At 38.5% G+C, this 22,261-nt stretch overlaps 1 protein-coding gene across 13 annotated transcripts; it reads right to left on the bottom strand.

The window, feature by feature from the left end:
• Positions 1–210: 210 nt before the first annotated feature.
• Positions 211–21,883, bottom strand: TIAL1 (TIA1 cytotoxic granule associated RNA binding protein like 1). Of its 13 annotated transcripts, none has more exons than XM_030839415.3 (13): positions 21,358–21,872; positions 18,640–18,701; positions 13,615–13,711; positions 7,712–7,861; positions 7,418–7,472; positions 7,173–7,260; positions 5,207–5,282; positions 3,177–3,285; positions 2,420–2,515; positions 2,229–2,313; positions 1,901–2,024; positions 1,424–1,563; positions 211–588 (listed from the first exon to the last, which is right to left on the bottom strand). In XM_030839415.3, exons 3-13 carry the CDS (start codon positions 13,624–13,626, stop codon positions 462–464), a joined length of 1,062 nt encoding a protein of 353 aa, XP_030695275.1. In that variant the 5' UTR covers positions 13,627–13,711; positions 18,640–18,701; positions 21,358–21,872; the 3' UTR covers positions 211–461. The 13 variants fall into 13 exon arrangements, with proteins under 13 accessions (XP_030695275.1, XP_030695274.1, XP_030695278.1 ...); XM_030839414.3 differs by lacking the exon at positions 21,358–21,872 and adding an exon at positions 19,195–19,249; XM_030839418.3 differs by lacking the exon at positions 21,358–21,872 and adding an exon at positions 19,195–19,247 and having other exon boundaries at positions 7,712–7,810.
• Positions 21,884–22,261: the final 378 nt, after the last annotated feature.

The raw sequence follows: 22,261 nt of genomic DNA, 5'->3' as shown, positions 1-22,261 counted from the left end.
TTCAAATGTGGTCCACCTTGGGGGAGGGGAGGGGAGTATCAAGGTTCAAGATGAACTTATTTGTGATTCCCAGTTTTCCATGATCCTCCCTTTTTTGCTCTTTTAAAAACACAGTGAGTTAAAATACTGAACAGCAAGATAAAAATGGAGTATCTAAGAATCAAAATGTATTACCCATTTCTCCTATTATATCAAAATTTGTAGTCAGAATTGTCTTAATTGACTTTATTGTAGTTTTTGTACACAAAGAAAAATCATGTTCATATCCATCATGAACAAAAACTTAAAAAGGCAGAACTAGAAGACATGTGTCCTTCACCAAAGCAAAGCTGTGCTAAAGGTTCCAAACATTTCAATTTTTAAAATAAATATTTTCATTTTCCGATGTCTACTTTCATGTCTTCAGAGTGTCACAAGGAAATTGAAGCTATCATGAATTACATTTTGTTTAGAGTCCCAGCTCACTGTGTTTGGTAACTGGCCATGCCATATCCAGCCTGGTTGGGAGGAGGTATTACAGGGGGAGGGGCTTGTCCTTGGGGAGGCTGAGCACCAAATCCACCCATCCAAGCAGCTGAAGGTGATTGACTTGGAAGAAAAAAAAAAAAAATCTTCAGCAAATGCAAAGAAAAAATTATCTATACAGTTATACAAAAGTCAAGCAGAGTCTAATCATAAACAAGAAATCAACATACTTAAAACAGAGAGCAAAGAAATAAATCATATATATCCATATATGCAAAATATATATTCCAATATTAGTCTTAAATTTTTGCTAAGATAACATATGACTTCTCTGAAAAGTATCTCAAAACTGATTTTTTAAAAATGACAAATGATTAAACTCATCATCTACCCACCATATATTTGCACACATGGTATATCAATTTATAAACAATTTTAAAAACACAAGTTTACTTTGTAAACAGGAGGAAGAACTGGTGAAAACAAAGGTTTGGGCTGGCTAGAAAAAGCACAAGGGACCAATGCAATCTATCAATAAAGGAAAAAAAGCGAGCTACTTTATATTAGATAAATTTCAGAGACTTCTCACACAAGCCAACAGGCATAAATCATTAAATTGCTGAACATATCCAGACAAAGATCTTTTCCATGAAAAAATAAACAAGTAGATAAAACAGTGTATTAGAAATGTAAATCAAATTCTACCAAGTGCTCATAGAGATAGGAGGACACATCACGTTACCCCAAACTCCCTTTCCACCTAGATAATAAAAAGCAAATTTTTAGCATTATAATTCATTTTTCGTAAGGTTTCTACAATGCTTATAAATGCCACATAGTTAATGCCACATAGTTCAATGTATTTAGCTTAAATAGATTCTCCCTAGGAAAACACACTTTTTAATTCCTTTTGTCAGAACTATGTGTTTCTATACTGGAAAAACTCAAAACAACTTACTCTACTCCAAATCCTTGTTGATTCCATGGTTGCCCATATACTCCATAAGGTGGTACTTGCCACCCATTTGCCATATACTGTCCATACTGTTGTGGGTTTCCATAAACTTGGCTCCACTGGCCCCACTGACTATAGTCAACCTAGGAAAAAGCAAATTACTGTTTTAGGGAACAAGTAAGAAACACAGTATTTGAAGAAAGTGGGAGACAAGGAAGAGAAAAACTAAGCACCCTTATGTGAATAGGACTCTGTTATTTATCATTGTCTAAGTTTATTGGGGTGGTGACACCTGTGAAAAGAAAGTATTAAGATTCAGTTAATACCGCAAAATAATCACTTTTGAAATAGCATTAATAAAATCAACTGAAAGCAGCTATATGCTTTACTTTTTTGTTTGCTTTCTTTTACAATTTCTAAAGCTTTTATGTAGATATGTAAGAAGGAGACCTTAAAAAGTGCTATGAAAAATTGGATTACCTGTTGGAAGTTTTTAGTCATATCAGGAGATTCTTTACCCCAATAGCATTTAACAACATGTCCTTCAATTGTAGTACCATTCACCGAAACAATGGCATGGGCCGCACTTTCATGGGTAGAAAATCTAAGAGAAGATGAGAGTGAAGTTTTTTGTTTTTTATTTTTTTAAGTACTTAGTAAGTAATACAGAAACTCCTTAATTTATAAGTATCAACTTGGTATTTTCCTAAAGTACATCATGTAGGAGTTTAAAGTTCTACATTGCAAAGAAGTACTAAAATAACAAACTCTGATACCTGAGGGGATCAAACGTAAGGTAGGATTTTACCTGACAAATGAATAGCCCTTCTCTGGAAAAACTCTGATTTCCATAATTTGCCCAAATGGTGAGAATGTCTGTCTCATAAGCTGATCTGAAAAACAAACATACAAATAGAATATTTAAGGTTCATGTTATCATGAAATTGCTAATAATGATGAAGCTCCAGAGAAGGGGATTAGAAAAACCAGACACTGTACCTGTTAACCCAGAAGCAATTCCTCCACAGTACACAGTACAATTTTTTGGGCTTGACTGGTTTACTACATCTTCAAATCTCAACTGCTTAGTGTTATCTATATGCAGAAAGAAAACAAAAATGTTGATGGGGCTTCCCTGGTGACGCAGCGGTTAAGAATCTGCCTGCCAATGCAGGGGACACGGGTTCGAGCCCTGGTCTGGGAAGATCCCACATGCCGCGGAGCAACTAAGCCCATGAGCCACAACTACTGAGCCTGCGATCTATAGAGCCCAGGAGCCACAACTACTGAGCCCCCGTGCCACAACTACTGAAGCCCACACGCCTAGAGCCCGTGCTCTGCAACAAGAGAAGCCACCGCAGTGAGAAGCCCGCGCACCACAACGAAGAGTAGCCCCCACTCGCTGCGACTAGAGAAAGCCCGCGCGCAGCAACGAAGACCCAACGCAGCCAAAAAAAAAAAAAAGTTGATGGTTATACAGCATTATAAAACTGATTACCATATACTATTAAGGTATGCCTCATTGTGGGGAGAAATAGAATTTTTTCTCCTTGACACTATGATCTGACCTATAAAATCACCTGGTTCACAGCTCCAAATATACTTGCATCAAAGCCCAGTTATTTTCCCACAATTATACTGAAGATAAAATGAGTCTTGAAATGCTAATAAAATTTCAATGTTAAGAAATTAAGACTAAACTAATACATGATTTTGTGAAGTATCCATAAAAACATATAAAGGAGACATATCTTACTTTCTTGTGTACTTTTAGGTGCAGGTGGTTTACGTGTGGCCCAATTGGTTCTGATTTGACGACCACCCAACCACTGACCTCCCATATGCACAATTGCATTTTCTGCATCCTACGGAGAAAAAGAAAAAAAACAGCAATTACAAACACAGAAAAGAGTGGTTCATAAGACTCATTAAGATGAAATAAAACATTGGCACTTCTGGATCCAATAAATCTTATCAGTGACTCATTAAAGCAATATTTATTTATAGATTTTAAAATACCAGGATAGGGACTTCCCTGGTGGTCCAGTACCTAAAACTCCACGCTCCCAATGCAAGGGGCCCAGGTTCAATCTCGGGTCAGGGAACTAGATCCCACATGCCGCAACTAAGAGTTCGCACGCTACAACTAAAGATCCTGCATGCTGCAACGAAGATCGAAGATCCCGCGTGCAGCAACTAAGACCCAGTGCAGCCAAATAAATAAATTATTTTACAAAAAAAAACCCAGGATAGCATTTAATCATCAAGGGAAATTATAATTCAAACATAAAAGGAGAAAATTACAATCCCACTGATCACCAAAAAAAAGGACAAAATTGTTTTCAAATATTTTAATTTTATGGTTGATTTGTAATATGACTTTTACTGAAGTATCTAAAAACTCTTTGATACTATGGTCTAAATACCACCTAACCCCCCAATCTACATTCTAATAACAATGGACTATGACACAAGATTTAAAACTTGAGACGGAAGACTTCTGCATTATGATTTAGAATGCTGTAAAATTGAGTTCTACAATAAACTGAGTAAGGTATGGAACTCATGCCCCCTACAGTGGAAGTGAGGAGTTGTAACCACTGGACTGCCAGGGAATTCCCAAAAAATTAATTTAGGAAGTAATGTGAATTTGCAATGAATCTAAGCAAAAAAAGGATACAACTCCTGCCCTTTATCTTACTGCTTCAATAAAATGTAAATAATTTAAGTTGTTGAAACTGTTCCAAAACATTAATACCAAAGCCCATTTTATTATCTGATGTTACAGTTAATGCAAATGCTTAGATATTTGGTACCTCGTTCTTAAATACATGCAAAAATCAAGACGAATTGCTTAAAATTTCATTTACATAATTTGCTGTAGTCATTAACGTCCCAGCTACAAAAATATGGATAATAATTAAAAAGTTAAGGGACTTCCCTGGTGGTCCAGTGGTTAAGAATCCGCCTTCCAACGCAGGGGATGTGGGTTCAATCCCTGGTCGGGGAACTAAGATCCCACATGCTGCGGGGCAACTAAGCCCACGCACCACAACTAGAGAGCCCGCGTGCCCCAGGTACAGAGCCCACGTGGTGCACTACAACTGGAGAGAAGCCCATGCGCCACAACTAGAGAGAAGCCCACAGGCCACAACTAGAGAAGCCTGCATGCTGCAACAAAAGATCCTGCACACCGCAACTAAGACCCAACGCAGCCATACATACATACATAAATAAATAAAAGCATTTTAAGAAAGTTAAAATTGAGATTTTCATGGTTAAGACAAATATAATTTTTAAAAACATTTATTTATTTTATTATTTATTTGGTTATGCCGGGTCTTAGTTGCGGCAGGTGAGCTCCTTAGTTGCGGCATGCGAATCCTGAGTTGCAGCATGCATGTGGAATCTAGTTCCCTGACCAGGGATTGAACCCAAGCCCCCTGTGTTGGGAATGCAGAGTCTTAACCACTGTGCCACCACGGAAGTCCCAAGACAAATATAATGTAACTTCCCTTCAATTTCTGAGATTAGCTCATTTGTCCTAGTTGTAAGTTTTACTTCTAACACATCTTACCCTTACCAAGTCACAAATGCAAGCTTCAACATACTTCATTATAATCAGCCTATTTTTCCCAGTTATTTCCAAGCTTATGAAAAAAAAAGAATGAACTACACCTTATTATTAAAACAAAATTACACAATAGTTGTTTGTAGTCAACATCCAAAAATATTCAATAATAACTAAATTTTGCATTAAATTCAAATTGAGTTGAAAGAACATACCAGTTTATTATAAAAAGATACAAAGCCATAGCCTTTGGATTTTCCAGTTGCCATGTCTTTAACTACTCGGGCATCCCTGTGAAAAGAAGCACAGCTAAATGAGGGAAGTAAAAGTCATCCTCAAAATAAAAACTAAAAGGAACCACACACACTGTATTGTGAGCATTTTTTTAAATAAAATTCCAGTTAGCCCTAATTAACTACAGCCATTCCTGAACTCTCCCTAACGCTTCTTTACCTGTTAGAAAAAAGCAGTAGGACAAAAACATGTAATAAACATGCAACCTAATCAAACAGCCTGTGCTTTCTAAACTAAATGCTCAAATTTGAAGATTAATAGGAACAATAGTTTCCTTTTCTAATATTCTATTCGCTAGTGTCCTCTAAGGTTTACTGGTTCTATAAATTACTGTAACAATGCTAACTACTTTACCATGCAATCTCTAAATAGTTAAATGTCTTCTGCCTAGTGATACAAAATATATGAAATATTAAAAAATTGAAAAAGAGGAAAAAATAGGAATTAAAAAGGCATACATGGCCTGTTAACAGATTTCTTTATTTTTCTTGGTCAATTCTCTACCATCATTTTGGAGTTTGGGCAGCTGTAAATTTTGAAAAATTGACATTTTCAGAAATTTAAGAAAGGAGAATAAAAAACTAACAACAATGCTAAGCACACCAGTACGAAAACAACAAATTTACACAGAAATTTTAGTGAGTAAGTTAAAATGATTGGAAATATAGAACTCCACTGAATATAGAATGTTAAAATGTAAATACTAAAATATGTATATATAAATAATGTATAATAAGAATAAATAGAAATGAGAAAAAAATCTACAACTGAGTTCCAGTGTGCACAGTTCCTTGCAGTTAGCCTTCAAGATCCTGTCCATTCTTATGAGCAATTCTGCAAAATAACCAGAATGCTATTACTTTTAATTGTGACTTGGACTTTAGAAAAACTGCAGGTCTCAGGTATAAATATAGATTGAAAAACAGCAACCTGTATTATTTTTTATACTGATTTTTAAAACAGTACTACTTACCACATCTAGATTAAAAAGCAAAGTAAATATCAAAATAGAAAATTAAGAATTAAATCTATCAAATAAATTAAATCTATAGAACAACAAATTGCAGAGAGAAATACTGTTGTTCTTAGGTGAAACGTATTTTTGTAAAGTAGTACTAAAACATTTAACTTCAATCTATAGGAAATAAATACATAAAATAAAGTGATTTTAAGCAGATAGATAAATTGTGATAAACATTTTATAGAACTTTTAACACTTTAAATTTTCCAATATATTTGATCAAGTAACATACAGCAAAATCTGAGCACCAACTTTGTTTAAAAAAAAAAGAAAATCAAACCACAATTGGGCCCTACCCTAGCAGAATCAAATACCACTAACAAAAATATCTACTAATTAATCCCACATTTATGGCTCAGACATTGAAACATTTTACTACTATAATAATGCTACTTTTCAGCTAAAATATCAAAACACATTTATCATTATAATTAAACATGTACATTTCCAATTTCACAATATATCCAAGGATTTACCTACTTTCCCCATTTATAAATTCCTCCTATAAAAGTTTAATACACAGTATGAATCATTTATTTTTGGTTAACCCATATCTTTAACCACCAAAGTTTGAAAACACTTGACAAAAAGCTGGACTTTATAATAAGTTTTACCACCCAAACATCTGCTTTAAAGATAACAAACAGAATCACTTAATCTTTAACATGTTATACACAGGATTAGATGAAAACAAGACCCCAAAACACTGAAATGACATTAACATTTTCAACAACATCTACTAATCAAAAAAACAAAACAAACAAAAATCACACTAACTAGGGAAAGAAAATCTTAATTCTGATACAAGTTAATCATGTACAATTTTGCCTATCACTACTGAATATAGTATTGATTATGATACTTACGATATTTTACCAAAGGGGGCAAATGCTGATTTGATATCTTCTGTTGTAATTTCTGGACTCAAATCCCCAACAAACACGTGGAAATGATCTGAAATCAAAGCATTTGGTAATCAAATACTTAAGAAGTCAGGTACTAAACCTTTTTTAGGCAACACTAAAGGAAGAAAAAAACCTATTTGAGCTGGTAATGCTGCCAAGGATAATTTCAGAACTCTTCCACAGTAAAATGCAGCAGGAGTACTTACTGGAAGTATCTTTTTTCTGGCTACTTGGTGTTGTTGCCCAGTTTACTTTGACCTCCTAAAAATAAAGATTATATTTAATAAAATTATTAGGCATGTCATTATGAATCACAACACTTACCACTTATTAAATCATTTTATCAAGCAGGATTATTTTGGTAAAAGCACTAGGCTGAATAAAGCAAAACCATCACTTGGCAGAGCTGAATATTTGTTAAAAACTTGCTAAGAAAGAATACAAACTAATTTGACATGCAAATATATATACTCATAAGATGCCATCATTTATTATCTTACCTTTCCCAAAATTTTTCTCCCATTCATAGCAGCTAATGCAGCAGCTGCATCTCTGTGTTCATAAAATTCCACAAAGCAATATGGGTCATTGCTTGTATGCTGCAAAACAGAAAATCCAACAGAAGAGTTGACCCTTCTGCTATCGGGTTGCTGAGAAGAAAATCCAGGAAAAAACATTACTGATAGCTAGGCATGTACGAGGTGAGATTGCATAAGCTTATGAAAGCCTAACACTTTAAAAATAAGATTTACACCTATACCTGACTTTGCACCTCAGAATACTGTTGTACTCAAACAGAACTACAAAGCAGGACAGAATCATGACTACCAGCATTAAATCAAAGTACAGAGTTCTGGTGAAGTATGTTAAATATAAAACAGAAGTTTATATTAGACCAAACAAAACCTCAAGTTCAGATTTGAGAGATAAGGACCACTCCTTACCACTGCTCTTCTCTCCCAACATTATTTTCAAAGGGATGAATTCTATTTATGCATCATAATCCTTCATAAACTGTATCCCATGACTATAAAAAAAATACAGAAATGAACCAACTTTACAAACTTTACTCCTGATCGAAACTAGGATTAGTACTATTGATACATATAATAAGACGAGATTATGTATTTCTTTTCTGTACAAGGAAGGAATAAGAATGAAAAAAGAAAAATTTCAGATTTATAACCAGCTGTTGAAATGAAATCCCTACCTTTCAAAATCTTCTGAAGCTCTGGAGATTCTATACACTTTGAATTTGGTCTTCCAAAGACCAGAAAAATATACTAGTGATTAAGAAAAGATTTTCTGAAAATGTGTCTGAATAAAATATTCCACAACAAAGCTAAAATTTTATATCACAAAACACCAATATAAGAGAGTGAATACCTAAAGAGTGGATATAAGTATATGTATAACTGATTCACCTTCCTGTACGCCTGAAACTAACACAACATTGTAAATCAACAATACTCCAATAAAAATTTTAAAAAAAGTGAGTACCTAATATGACACCAATGAATATAAAACACCAATATAAGATGAGAAAGTACCTAAGATATAACAACTGTAACACCTATGAACCAAAATGGAAATGAATTTTATAAGACTGCAACCTATATTGAACAGCTATACAGTTGTACAAATATATTTTTTACATAAGGTTAAAAATATCACTATTCAATGTAAAATATCTAAAAATAATGTTTAAAATGTGGAATTCCAGTTGCACTTACAAGGGATTAAAAATACCAGATAAAATAAAGCTCTTTTCAACAACCACTGTTTTTCATTCCAGGGAAGTTTTAGCAGAAAAATCCAAAATAAGACGTCTAAAACAATAGTGGTGAAGCAACCAGAAGGCATTTCCTTGAGGGGGAAAAAAGCGTAATCATTAATACTGACAAGAAAACTACTACGGGCTCTCATACAAAAATCCTATTGTTGTAGCCACGTGAATGCTGTTCTCAGGAGGCAGAGAAAAGAAATAGGGAAAAGACTCCAAACATTCCTTTTGTAGAAGAGTTAACGTTTACCAGTAACACTCACTGAAGAAAAGGTTTAAAGGTAAATATGAAGCTAACGCTGTGCTAGTCAACTTTTCCTTGTACTCCTACCTCTTCTGCCCTGATGGTCTCTAAGGAAAACACTGTTAACCATAGCAAAACATACAGGAGTCCAATGGTAGAACTATGATAACAACGGGCTTTAGTAAACTAGTCTACTCGTGCATACTGACTTCAAATTTATCTAACCAGTAGTAGGCCAGATCCCATTCAATGTATGTACATACATGTACACACACACACACACACACACACACATATATTCACATCACACTGCATTTCATCTCATTTAAGACACCATTTTTTGTCACTGTCAGAGATGTTAAAATTTTTTAACATTTGCCTTAGAATTGATAATATACATTTATTATAGTATACAGGGAAAGCTAGAATCTACGATAAACAGTATCTAAAGTAAAACATCGTAAAACTAAGGGGAGGAAAGGGATTTCTCATACCCTAAAATGAAATTTATGAAAGGAAACGAATAGTCTGTACTAGAGTTCATGAGTTCATGCCCTTTGAAAGTTTCCCATTTACACCACCACCAAGTGACACTCTGAAATCAACTGTGTCCTTACCACGGTGTTGTCACCAATTTTTGTTGGATGACATAAATGTCAAGACAAAGAAATATGAAATTTTACAACTATTTACAAGTTCAAATATAGGAGTTGTAGAATACAGATAAATTATGAAAGTTCACTTCAAACTCCTCTACCCCTTCATATGGCTGACTGTGCACACAGGTTTTAAAAAATATATGTATCAAATGTTTCTCAAAAATTTTCTAGCGACTCTCCACTTTCTCACATTTCATTCTTTCCTAAACCCACTCCAGTCAGTTTCCAACCCAACCATGGAAAGGAAACTTCATGTTGAGCTCACCAATGACCTCCCTGCCATCTCTGTGATCCCTTTTCTGTCCTCACCTTGACTTTCAAGCAGAATTCAAAACTGTTGACAACTCTCCTCCTCTTCTAAATATTCTCCTGTAGATTCCACCATACTCTCTTGGTTTTCCTGTTTCTTCACTGGAGGATCTTTCAGAAAGTATTTCTTCCTCCTTAACTCAAACTATAAATGTCACTTAAGTGTTGAGATGCTCCAGGGCTCGAACCTAGGCCCCCTCTACTCTCTTCTCTCTCAGCGCTCTCTCTAGATCTTATCCAGTCCCATGGCTTCAAATTATCACTGCAAGCTAGTATCATCAACACTGGTTTCTCTAGAGTTCCAAAACAGTTTATCCAACTGCCTACATATGACGTCCATTTATATATCTAATGCACATCTTAAAATTAACATTGCCAAAACAGAGCTCGATTCCCACCACTCCCCACCCCCAATCAATCCTGTGTCTCCCTCAGTCATGCCATGCCCATTTTAGCAAATAGCATTAACATACACACAGCTGCAAACAAGAATCTAAGGGGTCTTTCTTGATGTCTTCCTTTATGTCCCACGGCCAATCCAGTCCTACTGATTCTACCTCCAAAATGTATCCCAAACTTATCTACCTCTATTTCTATGGCTATGACTCTAAAGAACATCATCTCCTACCTAGGCTAGTGAAATAAACACAGCTGGTTTCCCTCTCCTTCCACTCTTGCCCCCTACAATCCATTCTCCATATAATAATCATTTTCCGGGCTTCCCTGGTGGCACAGTGATTGAGAGTCCGCCTGCCAATGCAGGGGACGTGGGTTCGTGCCCCGGTCCGGGAAAATCCCACATGCCACGGAGCGTATGGGCCCGTGAGCCATGGCCGCTGAGCCTGTGCGTCTGGAGCCCGTGCTCCGCAATGGGAGAGGCCACAGCAGTGAGAGGCCCGCGTACCACCAAAAAAAAAAAAAAACATTTTCCAAATAAAGTAACATTAAAAATGCAAATAAGGGGCTCCCCTGGTGGCGCAGTGGTTGAGAGTCTGCCTGCCGATGCAGGGGACATGGGTTGGTGCCCTGGTCCGGGAGGATCCCACATGCCGCGGAGCGGCTGGGCCCGTAAGCCATGGCCGCTGAGCCTGCGCTCCACAACGGGAGAGGCCACAACAGTGAGAGGCCCACATACTGCCAAAAAAAAAAAAGCAAATAAGAATACTTCATCAGGAGGACTTCCCTGGTGGCGAAGTGGTTAAGAACCCGCCTGCCAATGCAAGGGACATGGGTTCGAGCCCTGCTCCAGGAAGACTCCACATGCCGCACAGCAACTAAGTCCGTGCGCTACAACTACTGATCCTGCGCTCCAGAGCCCGCGAGCCACAACTACTGAAGCCCGCGCGCCTAGAGCCCGTGCCCCGAAACAAGAGAAGCCACCGCAATGAGAAGCCCACACACCGCGAAGAAGAGTAGCCCCCACTCGCCGCAACTAGAGAAATGAAGACCCAATGCAGCCAAAAACAAACAAATAAATTAATAAAAAAGAATACTTCATCACCCTACTTAAAATCCCCACTGCAGAGTAAAATCCAAACACTGTGTCATGGCTCATACTGCCCTATGTGATTCCAAACCCTGCCTGCCTACTCTATTACACTCATTTCCCACCATTCACCAGGTTCCAGCCACCCTGGTCTTTGGTTCCACAAATGCACCAAGCTCATTACCAACACAAGGCCTTTGTATGGGCTGTTCCCTCTGCCTCCAGCTCTTAATGTAGATGGCACCATCTTGTTATTCCTATCTCAGCTCAAAGAGGTGATTTCTGATAGTAGTCATTATCATGTTGGTCCCATACCAAACATCCATAGTCTAAAAAAGACTCATTTGATCTTTTAGAATTTGGTTGAGTCAACTGCCCACTGATTACAGATTTCTAGATCACAGATCATAACCAAAAAGCCTCAACATTCAATTATGCAACTTCAGTTCCCACCTCCTTAAGAACCTACATTATTACTTTCACAACAGATGCCAATTGCAGCAAGACGTCATCCCTCACCACCTAGCCTATACAGCACCAACATTGCAATCACCATCACAGAACTGTTATATTCTCTTAAAAGCTCTTACTCCTATCCAGAATTATCTTGTTTACTTATTATTTACAATACTCCCACTAACATGTAAACTCTTGTGAACCTCACTGGTCTAGCTCTGCATTATATCCCCAATGCTTTGAACAGTGCCTAGTACAAAGTAAATTTTTGATTAATTAAAGAAAGAATGAATAAATAATCAAAGACAGGAAGGAAAGAAGAGGTAATATACCAGAAAAGAGTGATAATTTTCCTTATTAGTTAAGAATGAAGATCAAAAGGCCACTTTGCTTTACATATTTCTAATAGTTCCCCTCCGTCTCAGAATATAACACAAACTCCTTAGCACAGCTCTGGCCCCTGCTGAACACTCCTGCCTCATCTCCTGGCATCTCCTAAGACTAATCCCTTTCGAAACTCCAACCACATTATGGTTTCTATCTTTCCTTCTATCTCACAAGCACTCCCGCTCTCTGTCTACCAGGCTTGATCAACATTCTTCTCTCTACCTGGATTCCCTTCTTTCTCAAATTCCTGTCTAGCCAGTTTCCATTACTATCTTTTTCGGTTCCAGCCTAGACACTGAATCCTCCCCTGACTGAAGACTGTACGGACCTACAAGCTCCTATAGCACTTGAAACTATCAACTTCCACACTATTTATTATCCTATATCATTAATGCCTATTATTTCCTCTGTCTCCCTCATAGACTGGAAAATTCTATCGCGCTAGGAACCGTTTTATTCACCACTGTATCCCTAGCACTTACCATGGTATCTGGTACATACTAAATAGTTGAAAAAGCAAAGTGTTAATAAATAAACTGAAAACCGAGTCATTGGGCACTGCTCCAGAGTCTTAACCAGGAAAGTATAAAAAGTAAGATTTTTTTGAAAAAAAGGAAAACAAATTATCCTAACAATTTAAATTCCTATCTACATAAAGTTGTTCAGTCAGCATTTACTAAAATTGCTGAAGATGCTTGTGTGGCACTATGCTCATAATAACCTAATGTTCTTCTACACACACCAATTCTTATTGGAAATATATGAAATATAACATTCTTATTGGAAATATAACCTAGTTTTTCAACATTCTGAGATAAGCTCTAACAACTTTACATAAGCAGAATCACTTGAAGATAACTACATCATGAAGGACCCTTTGAAAATAACAGCACAGAAACTCTGTCCTCTCAGATAAACTCCATTCTAAACCTAGTTTGTCAGTCAAATCAAATAAGTCAACACAACATGAATCTATCCATCTAGTAACTTGAAACTTAAAATGATACTAATCAACTCATGTATCTCAAAATGTTAAACATTATGCTAATTGTCAGCACAGGGAACTGGGAAGATCTTACCTCTGTTATCATTTTACAGCTTTTACAGGGTCCAATCTGACTGAATAACTGAAGAATAAGAACTTCTGTCACATCTCTGGAGAGGTTACCTACGTATCTGTACAGAAAGAAAGAAAAAAATCAGCTATTTCCCTTCAGCTCTAGCTCTAAAGCATTATCATCTACTCATCATCTTTTATTTCATTTTAACTTCCTCTGTCTTCAGTAAAATTTTTCCAATTAAGCCTGATCCTTTGAGTGTAAGATTAACTTTCATTTAGGAAAGCAATAATTATTCTTAGGTCACTAAAATATCACTTCAAAAGACTCTATTGAAAACAAATCAGGGGCTTCCCTGATGGCGCAGTGGTTGAGAGTCCGCCTGCTGATGCAGGGGACACGGGTTCGTGCCCCGGTCCGGGAAGATCCCACATGCCGCGGAGCGGCTGGGCCCATGAGCCATGGCCGCTGAGCCTGTGCGTCCGGAGCCTGTGCTCCACAGCGGGAGAGGCCCGTGTACGGCCAAAAAAAAAAGAAAAACCAAAACAATATGACCTTGCTTCCCACCCAAAGCATATTATTCTGTACCTATATATCATTTTCTCATCTTATTTGTTAGAATAAAAATTTAAATCAGTCTCAAGATAACTATAATTTTTAGATATGAAACACAATTCAAAATAATGTATAACACACACACATAATACCACAAATACTGATTCATTAAAACACCTGATCATAGAAGGATATCAGACACAAGGTGAGTTTACCTTAGACCCCCAACCAAAGCAATTACATGAACAAAGAAGAGAATTAAAGTTATAGCAAAACACAAAGATTGAAGGATTTTGTTCTCTCTACTTTGCTAATAAGATTGTTATCGATGGTAGGTCTTCATAGTTTTGTTTTAGGAGAGCAGGGTAAAATAAAATTCACACTCAAAAATGCATCAGAATCAACAAAATACATCTTAATGTAGATAACAAAGCAAATATAAAGATTTCTCTAGAAATTCAGAGAAAATTTAAGACAAATCCAGGTATACTTTTCTCCTCTGCGGTACGCGGGCCTCTCACTGTTGTGGCGTCTCCCGTTGCGGAGCACAGGCTCCAGACGCGCAGGCTCAGTGGCCACGGCTCACGGGCCCAGCCGCTCCGCGGCATGCGGGATCCCCCCAGACCGGGGCACGAACCCATGTCCCCTGCATCAGCAGGAGGACTCTCAACCACTGCGCCACCAGGGAAGCCCCCAGGTATACTTTTGACTATAACATATCTAAAGATTTTTTTAAAAATTACAAATTGAATGTATGTATTTTGTATAAGAAACTTAAAATACACATAAGTTTAAAAGAAAAGAACACCACCACCCAGAGATGACCATCTTGTATCATGGATCTTTTTTCTCTTTCTTTTCTTTTTTATTGGAGTATAATTGCTTTAAAATGTGTTAGTTTCTGCTGGACAGTGAAGTGAATCAGCTCTATGTATACATAATATCCCCTCCCTCTCCCCCATCCCACCCATCTAGGTCTTCACAGAGCTCGGAGCTGAGCTCCCTGTGCTATATAGCAGGTTCCCACTAGCTATCCACTTTACACACGGTAGTGTATTTATGTCAAACCGAATCTCCCAATTCATCCCACCCTCCGCTCCCCCCCCACCCTGTCCAAACAACCGTTCTCTATGTCTACCTTTCTATTCCTGCCCTGCAAATAGCTTCATCTGTACCGCTTTTCTAGATTCCACATATATGTGTTAATATACAGTATTTGTTTTTCTCTTTCTGACTTTCTTCACTCTGTATGACAGACTCTAGGTCCATCCACATCTCTACAAATGACCCAATTTCATTTCTTTTTATGGCTAATATTCCATTATATATATGTACCACATCTTCTTTACCATGGATCTATCTTAATTTAGCTTAATAAACTTTAAGTCTTTCTTGCACTCAGCATATAGTTCCTAAAACTCACATCAGTTATGATCCTCATAAACCAACAACATTTATAAAATTTAACATATTTTCTTCTGGAAAGTAAAAGGACATAAGTTTTATTTTCCTAACTATAATACCTAACATCTGGAAACAATGTACTGAGACCAATATAAGCCTTGTATCTACAGTTGCCATAGTTTAAGACAGGATACTCTGAAAGGGAAAAATAAGACTAAGAAAAGTAAGGTTAAGTGTTAAAAAGAAAAAAAAATTTGATTAAGAATGAATAGCAATTTTCTTTTCACCTAAGAATTTCACTGCAATGGGTGCCAATAACTTTAACACGCTCTAAAAATGAAACACAAGTCCAATGTTACTTAAATGGAAGACTAAACCAGTGACAAACTGGTTTAGGTCCACTATGCCACCTTTTTGTTATATTTAAAGTAGAGCAGAACCATCAGTAGGCTGTGCAGTGACATACTTTTCCCAGCAGTAGTGAAAGGTTATAGGCTTCTGAGCTAGCCAGACAATTGCCTATTTTTTTTTTTAACTCATAGGGGTTTGTGAACCTGTATCCATGGAATTTCTTTTTGTACAAAGTAGACCTATCTGTAAAGAAAATGAACAGTGACCTTGGTCTCTGAAGTGTTAACACTCAACTAACCTAAAATGCTAATAGTTAGCTCATTTCTAAGAGAATAGGAGTGGATAAAACTGATTTTCACATATCAAAGCTAACTAGCAACAAAGTTAAAATTATCACTTGAATGTAACAAACGGTAAATGATTTAAATAATTTTAATCTGTATGACTGTTTAATGATTTTTCCAGGAAAAAACTGCACGGGCATTAACTACCTTACATACCTAACAGTCACAAAGTTGTTACTGTTTCACAGGATTTTTATTCCAAGTCAACCAATTTCTAATCAACTACAGATTCTGAAGAATTTCTAGAGGCACATTTAGATATATTAATTTATATTTCAAGCACTGATAACAAAGAGCAAAAGGTTAACGCAAGTTTAGAATGTCATGAAATACTTAGAGAAAAAGTTTAGTTTTAAGGTTTCCTACTTTTCAAATATCTCCACTAAAAGTTCAGTTGGTAAAGTAGCAAACTCCAAAAACTAATATAAGAATGGCCTTCCAGGGCCTTCCCTGGTGGCGCAGTGGTTGAGAGTCCGCCTGCCGATGCAGGGGACGCGGGTTCGTGCCCCGGTCCGGGAAGATCCACATGCCGCGGAGCGGCTGGGCCCGTGAGCCATGGCCGCTGAGCCTGCGCGTCCGGAGCCTGTGCTCCGCAACAGGAGAGGCCACAACAGTGAGAGGCCCGCGTACCGCAAAATAAATAAATAATAAAATAAAAATAAAAATGGCCTTCCATAACAACATGTAGAACATCTTAATTTGCCAGGATAAAAAGGAGATAATCTGCCATATAATTTCACCTAAATTATACAGAAACCTGAGACTGCCTTTTCCTTTACTCAGAGTTCTGTAATTCATTCACCTACATTTGCCTTCATCCATCATAACACTTAATACAGAAACATTTTACAGCTTTTAAAATACTATACAGCTTAAGTACCTTTACGTTATCATAAAATTATCTGTCCCAAAATAAATACTAACAAAAATATTCAACTCTTGACCTGGTAAAAACATCATCTCTTGGTAGCACATAGAAATATTTACTTTTTCTTTCTAAATCAACTACACTTCACTTTCTTTCTGCTTTGGTTATAAAATCGTCAACATATTCTAAAGTTCCAAGGGTTTAAATATAAAATTTCTACTTGAAGAACACATACAAAATAACAGAAAAAGACAAATGGCTCAAATTATTGTAGTGAGATCAATCCAAAGAGTAAACACTTAGGAAATTCCAAAACGATTTTTAACTCAAGGGGGGAAAAAAAAGCAAACCTTAGGTCTATTTTGTCTTCTAAGAACAGGAACTGTAGGAACTAATGCATTAAAAATGGAAAATTATGTCTTTATCCCTAAAGTCAGGGTTAAAATCAAATTTGAGACTAGAACTTGGCAGTTTCACAGCAGGCAAAAGTTCACATTGCCAAACTACTTCCTATGTACAACCAGGCAGAATTTTAAGTTAAGAACATCATGCCTTTCAGAAGACTAATCACACTTTTCAATACTGAATATGCTCTCACTCTGAGAAGATTAGCCCTACGAAGGCTGAAATTACCAGCACTTTTACACAAGACACTATGGCTAAGTAATATTTTTACTTTTGTTCTTGAAAATTCCTATATAAGAGGAGATTTTGCAACAATATCCTTCAATGGGCCTCTAATGTGCTGATCAATTTGTCGATATTTCATTTTAGGAAGGAGGCAGGGTGGAGGAAAGGTGCAGGAGGTACAAGTGAACTGACCAACTATATAAGGAATATCAACACACATACACATACATTTTAAAGAAACAGAAAATATGATTAAATTGTATAAGAGGTTTAATTACAGCCACAATATAGCCAAATGTATGGTACAGCTAATCAATTTTATAATGGGATTTAACAGTATTTACTGCTATTGCCCTTAGATGTTCAGATTATACTCTAAATGAATGGCTTATTTCCTCCTTTTGACTGAGTCTCTATCGGGGGAAAAAACGGCCTTAAAGATGGCATTGCATTAACATGGTATAATTCCAGATCCACAATTCCTACTCATTTTGGTGCATCGAGTAGATGAAGAAAATAAAACTACAATAGAACACCATTACAATTTAATGTTGTATAACAGATTCAGATATACCATGGATCAAATCACTGTACTCAAAGCTACACACAACACAAATCTGAAATGTGGGTCCCACAAGGTAGGTGTCAGGCAGTTCACTTCCAACACCAGTGTTATACAGCATGATCTCATTTGTTTTTTTAGATCCCAAGATACCCAATACATTTACCCCCCAATACAAAAAATGTTAAATGGGAGCAAAGAACATCAGAAAACAGACCTTCAAAGAAACTATATGACAAATTTTAGGCTCAACATCAAAGCAATTCTATATCACTTTAAATACCATCAAATAAATTAGTAATACTGTAGGTAATGAATATTTAAAGACCTACCTAGGCTATAAACACCATATTGTTTTCTGATGATAGAACCATATGTCTTAGCTTGTGTGTGTCTGCAGGAAAAAAACCTCACTAGTAACACACAGGCATATTAAGGAAACAGTTTAAGATAAGCTTTGTTAAGAGTACATTCTTTTAAAACATACCAGCCACTTGAAAGCCTAATCCAAAGATCACGATGTAAAATAAAAGAAGGATCTCCATAAATAAACAAGAAACCCTACTAGGTATCAACCTCTAAAGTCACCTTCAAAGTTTTTATCATGTTACCTGTATCTAAAAGAACCCTTTGAGAAATATGTAAAATGAACACTTTAAAAAATATGCATTTTTATTAAAATCTGACAAAAATCCAAATGTGAAACATTTGCTTTTATCTCAAAATTTTACATTTCAAATTTCAAAAAATATAAAAATCAACAGACCACACCACATATGACCATCATGTCTGCTTATATAATTTTAAATCAATCAGGACTTTTTTAAAAACGGACATAATATTAATTTAATGAAAGGAAGTATAATCATTGTAAAATATTTGAGTACCTCTTATGTTCCAGGCAGTGAACTAAGTGCTGCAGGGTTAAGACCTAGGAAGATGTAGCAGTCCTTGTCTAAAAAAAAAAAAAAAAAAATCCTTCCCATGGAGAAGAGTGGAAGAAGGAAAAAGGAAGACAGAATAGTAAACATATACTGACATACAGGTACAACGAAGCTCAAGATGTTTCTTTACTTATATGTATACATGTCACATTTTTAGATAACTGTAAACATAGACAACTTAATTGTGTTTCTGAGAAAGAACAGGAGACTGGAGAAGGTAGAGGTAGGAAATAAGTGACAAAGAAGTTAGCTTATTAGTCTACGGTCTAAGATCTGATGGAGATGAGAAGGCAGACGCAAAGTGCTTGTATGAATTAAAGGTACTGCAATAGCATTTTGTTTAGCATGACAAAACAGGAATTCTTCATAAGGAACAGATAGATACAGTTAATGAGAAATATGCCTTGAGGATTTACCAATTATTCAGTAACTATTATGATGCGATGACATTTCAGATTTTTAAATACTATGTAACTTTTATCGTTGTTAAATACATGCTTGCTAGGCCTAAATCCAGCTTTCCCAGATGCTTCCATCAAAGAACACATTGCTAACTAAATACCAAGTCTTGGCTTCAACAGATGTTAGAGGACAAATTTCAAGTTTGTCCCAATCCTCTCTTTTCTGGGAAAAGAGAGCAGAAATGGAAGACAGCACAAAACATAAATATTGATACAAAACTTCCTACTAAGCAGACTTCCCATTCAAGCATTTGATGTACTTAAGTTGACCTCAAATTCTCAAAAGGGATAGCAGATACTTTAGTGAGACATTAGAGAAGTAGGAATAAAAAAGTGTAAGCCCCCCCCACCAGCCAAAAAAACAAACTTGTATTAATGTTGAACATAGACATCTACCTTCTTTACGGAGCAAACTTTCTTTGGTAGGACTAGAGATGAGAAACTAGTCTAACTGCCTAAGTACCCCATTCACCTTCATCTGTTCCCCAAAAAGTAATTTCCCCATCAGATAGCAGAGCCAAGTGAACTATGATCGTATCAATACCAGGCAGAGGCAAGAGAAAACAAAGCAGCGACCTGACTGACTCCTTGCACTCGAGGCAGGTGTGCTGAGCTTCGAGAGGCTAAGAAGACCCAAGGTGCCCAACTCAAACATTTAATTAGAAATTACACTTTAAAAAATGCAGGAAAAAAGAAAGGACTGCCACACTATTTGGAAAGGAATGCAAATGCTGAGTCATCACTCTTCATTAGGAAGGAAAGGAAACTCGAATAAGCGATTCAAAGACGAAATTCATTCATTACACTGGGCTTCAGAGTAAAGAGCAACAGCAAGATAGAAGAAAAAGCGCTCAAAAGACACATCGAATAGCTGATAAAAACATCATTTTATCCAACTCTGAAGGTCTCGATCCACAGATTAGGAGAGGGTAACACCACTGTAACAACTGGTTGTCAGTTTAGCGCAGGTAGCGCTCAAAGTAAACTTCTTCATCCAAGAAGGGAAAGATGCTCCGGCGGCAAGAGGGATCCCTTTTGCACTTTAAAAGTAGCGGGCGCTAGGCAAAGTGTTTCTGACAGCGTGGGCGGGGGCACGTGGGGCAGAAAGACAGTAGGGGCTTGAGTGGTGTTAGAATGTCCGTCTTCCTCGGAGAGCTCAACTTGGGATAAGAGCAGGGAGCGACTGGGGACTTGGAGGGCGTGAGTGCTAATTCCTCGCGGCCCGCAGGGGATGTGGCTGCGGTCCCACCCCCAGTCCCACCCCAACCAGGCCCAGCCCCCGTGGGGGACCGGCAGCTCCCGGCCCGGCCCAGGGCCCCCGGAGCAGAGGAGTAGCAGGAGCTCTCCCGGGCCTGACAGGCTCTGGCGTGCAAAAACCCGGCTTAGGAGGAGGTTGCAAAGAAGGGCGCGAGAGGAAAAGGTCGAAATAAGCCCCGGACCCCAGGAAGTGACTGTGTTTGGGGGAAGGGAGAGCTTCCTTTCTAAGGAAAAAGGGACAGATGAGGAATGCACTTCGCGTCCGCGCCACCGCGGCCAGGGAGCCGCCAAGAGTCCCGCCTTCGGCCCCGCTCTCCTGCTCCCTCCCACAGCGTCCCGCGGTGCCCGGGCCTCTCGGCGCCTGGCACCCCTCGTCTCGGGTACTCACAGAGTCCGGGGCTGCCCGTCGTCTTCCATCATGGTGGGTGCGACGGAGCGATCCCGGGACAAGGGGGAGGGCAGGGCCGGGGAGGGGAGGGGGTGGGGAGGAAGGGGAGGGGGGCTACGGGCACCGGCTGGGGACAGAAGAAAACGCACCGAACCCCGCTCTCGGGCTCTCTCCCCCCAGCCCGCTCCGGACACTGCGCTCCAACCAGGAGGAGCAGGAGGAGGAGGAGGATGAACAAAATGGCCGCCGCCACCAGCCAGGCAGGAAACGGGGCACAGCGCAGGCGCGGCCCGCCAGGTCACCGCTCAGGCCAGCCGCGACAGCCTGCAAAAGGGACAACTGAGTGCGGAGGAAAACAGGCCGCTGAGGAAACCCTGTGCCGGGTCACGACGGATCACGTCGTGGCTGTGCGCCGGCTGGTCGGCGAAGCCTGGCCAACTCAAGAAGAGATAGAGTAAAAAGAGAACCGCCAGGAAGCTGAAGTCTCTGGGAATTGTGGTCCTGGAAATGAGAGAGGGAAGCACTTCCCCAGAGGGCTTCTGGGAACTGCAGTCCAAAGAAGGCGGCCGGCGCCCGCGGCGCGCTGGGACGCGAAGAAGAGAATTCTGGGGAGTGTAGTCGTACGTGAAACGTGTGGCGACCCGGAAGCCGGCGTGCTGGGAGGGGAGGGGAAGAATAAAAGCGACGTTAAAAGGCGGGGAAACGAAGCGAGAAAGACTGCTGTTCGGGAGGTAGACTACGACTCCCAGAGTGCCTCGCGCTGGGGGCTGTCCTAGGGCTGCTCCAGGCATTTTAAGGCTCTTCTGTTGGCTCAGCCCGAGCTGCTGCTCCGCCTCGGTCCAGCCCGAGAGCGGTTTCTTCAACTGCGGCTGAGGCAGTGCTTTGGCTCCGCGTGGTGTCTGAG

The sequence above is a fragment of the Globicephala melas genome, chromosome 16 (assembly GCF_963455315.2).
Source record: "Globicephala melas chromosome 16, mGloMel1.2, whole genome shotgun sequence".
Taxonomy (NCBI): Eukaryota; Metazoa; Chordata; class Mammalia; order Artiodactyla; family Delphinidae; genus Globicephala; species Globicephala melas.
This window is presented reverse-complemented; position numbering and strand designations above follow the sequence as displayed.

Coding starts and splice junctions, on each gene's coding strand:
- TIAL1 (XM_030839411.3), bottom strand. CDS start 21,389: ATGATGGAAGACGACGGGCAGCCCCGGACTCT. Junction 7,862..13,614: donor GCTGTAAAATGATAACAGAG/GTAAGATCTTCC, acceptor TTTTCTTCTCAG/CAACCCGATAGCAGAAGGGT. Junction 3,286..5,206: donor TATCTTTTTATAATAAACTG/GTATGTTCTTTC, acceptor TTTTCTCCGTAG/GATGCAGAAAATGCAATTGT.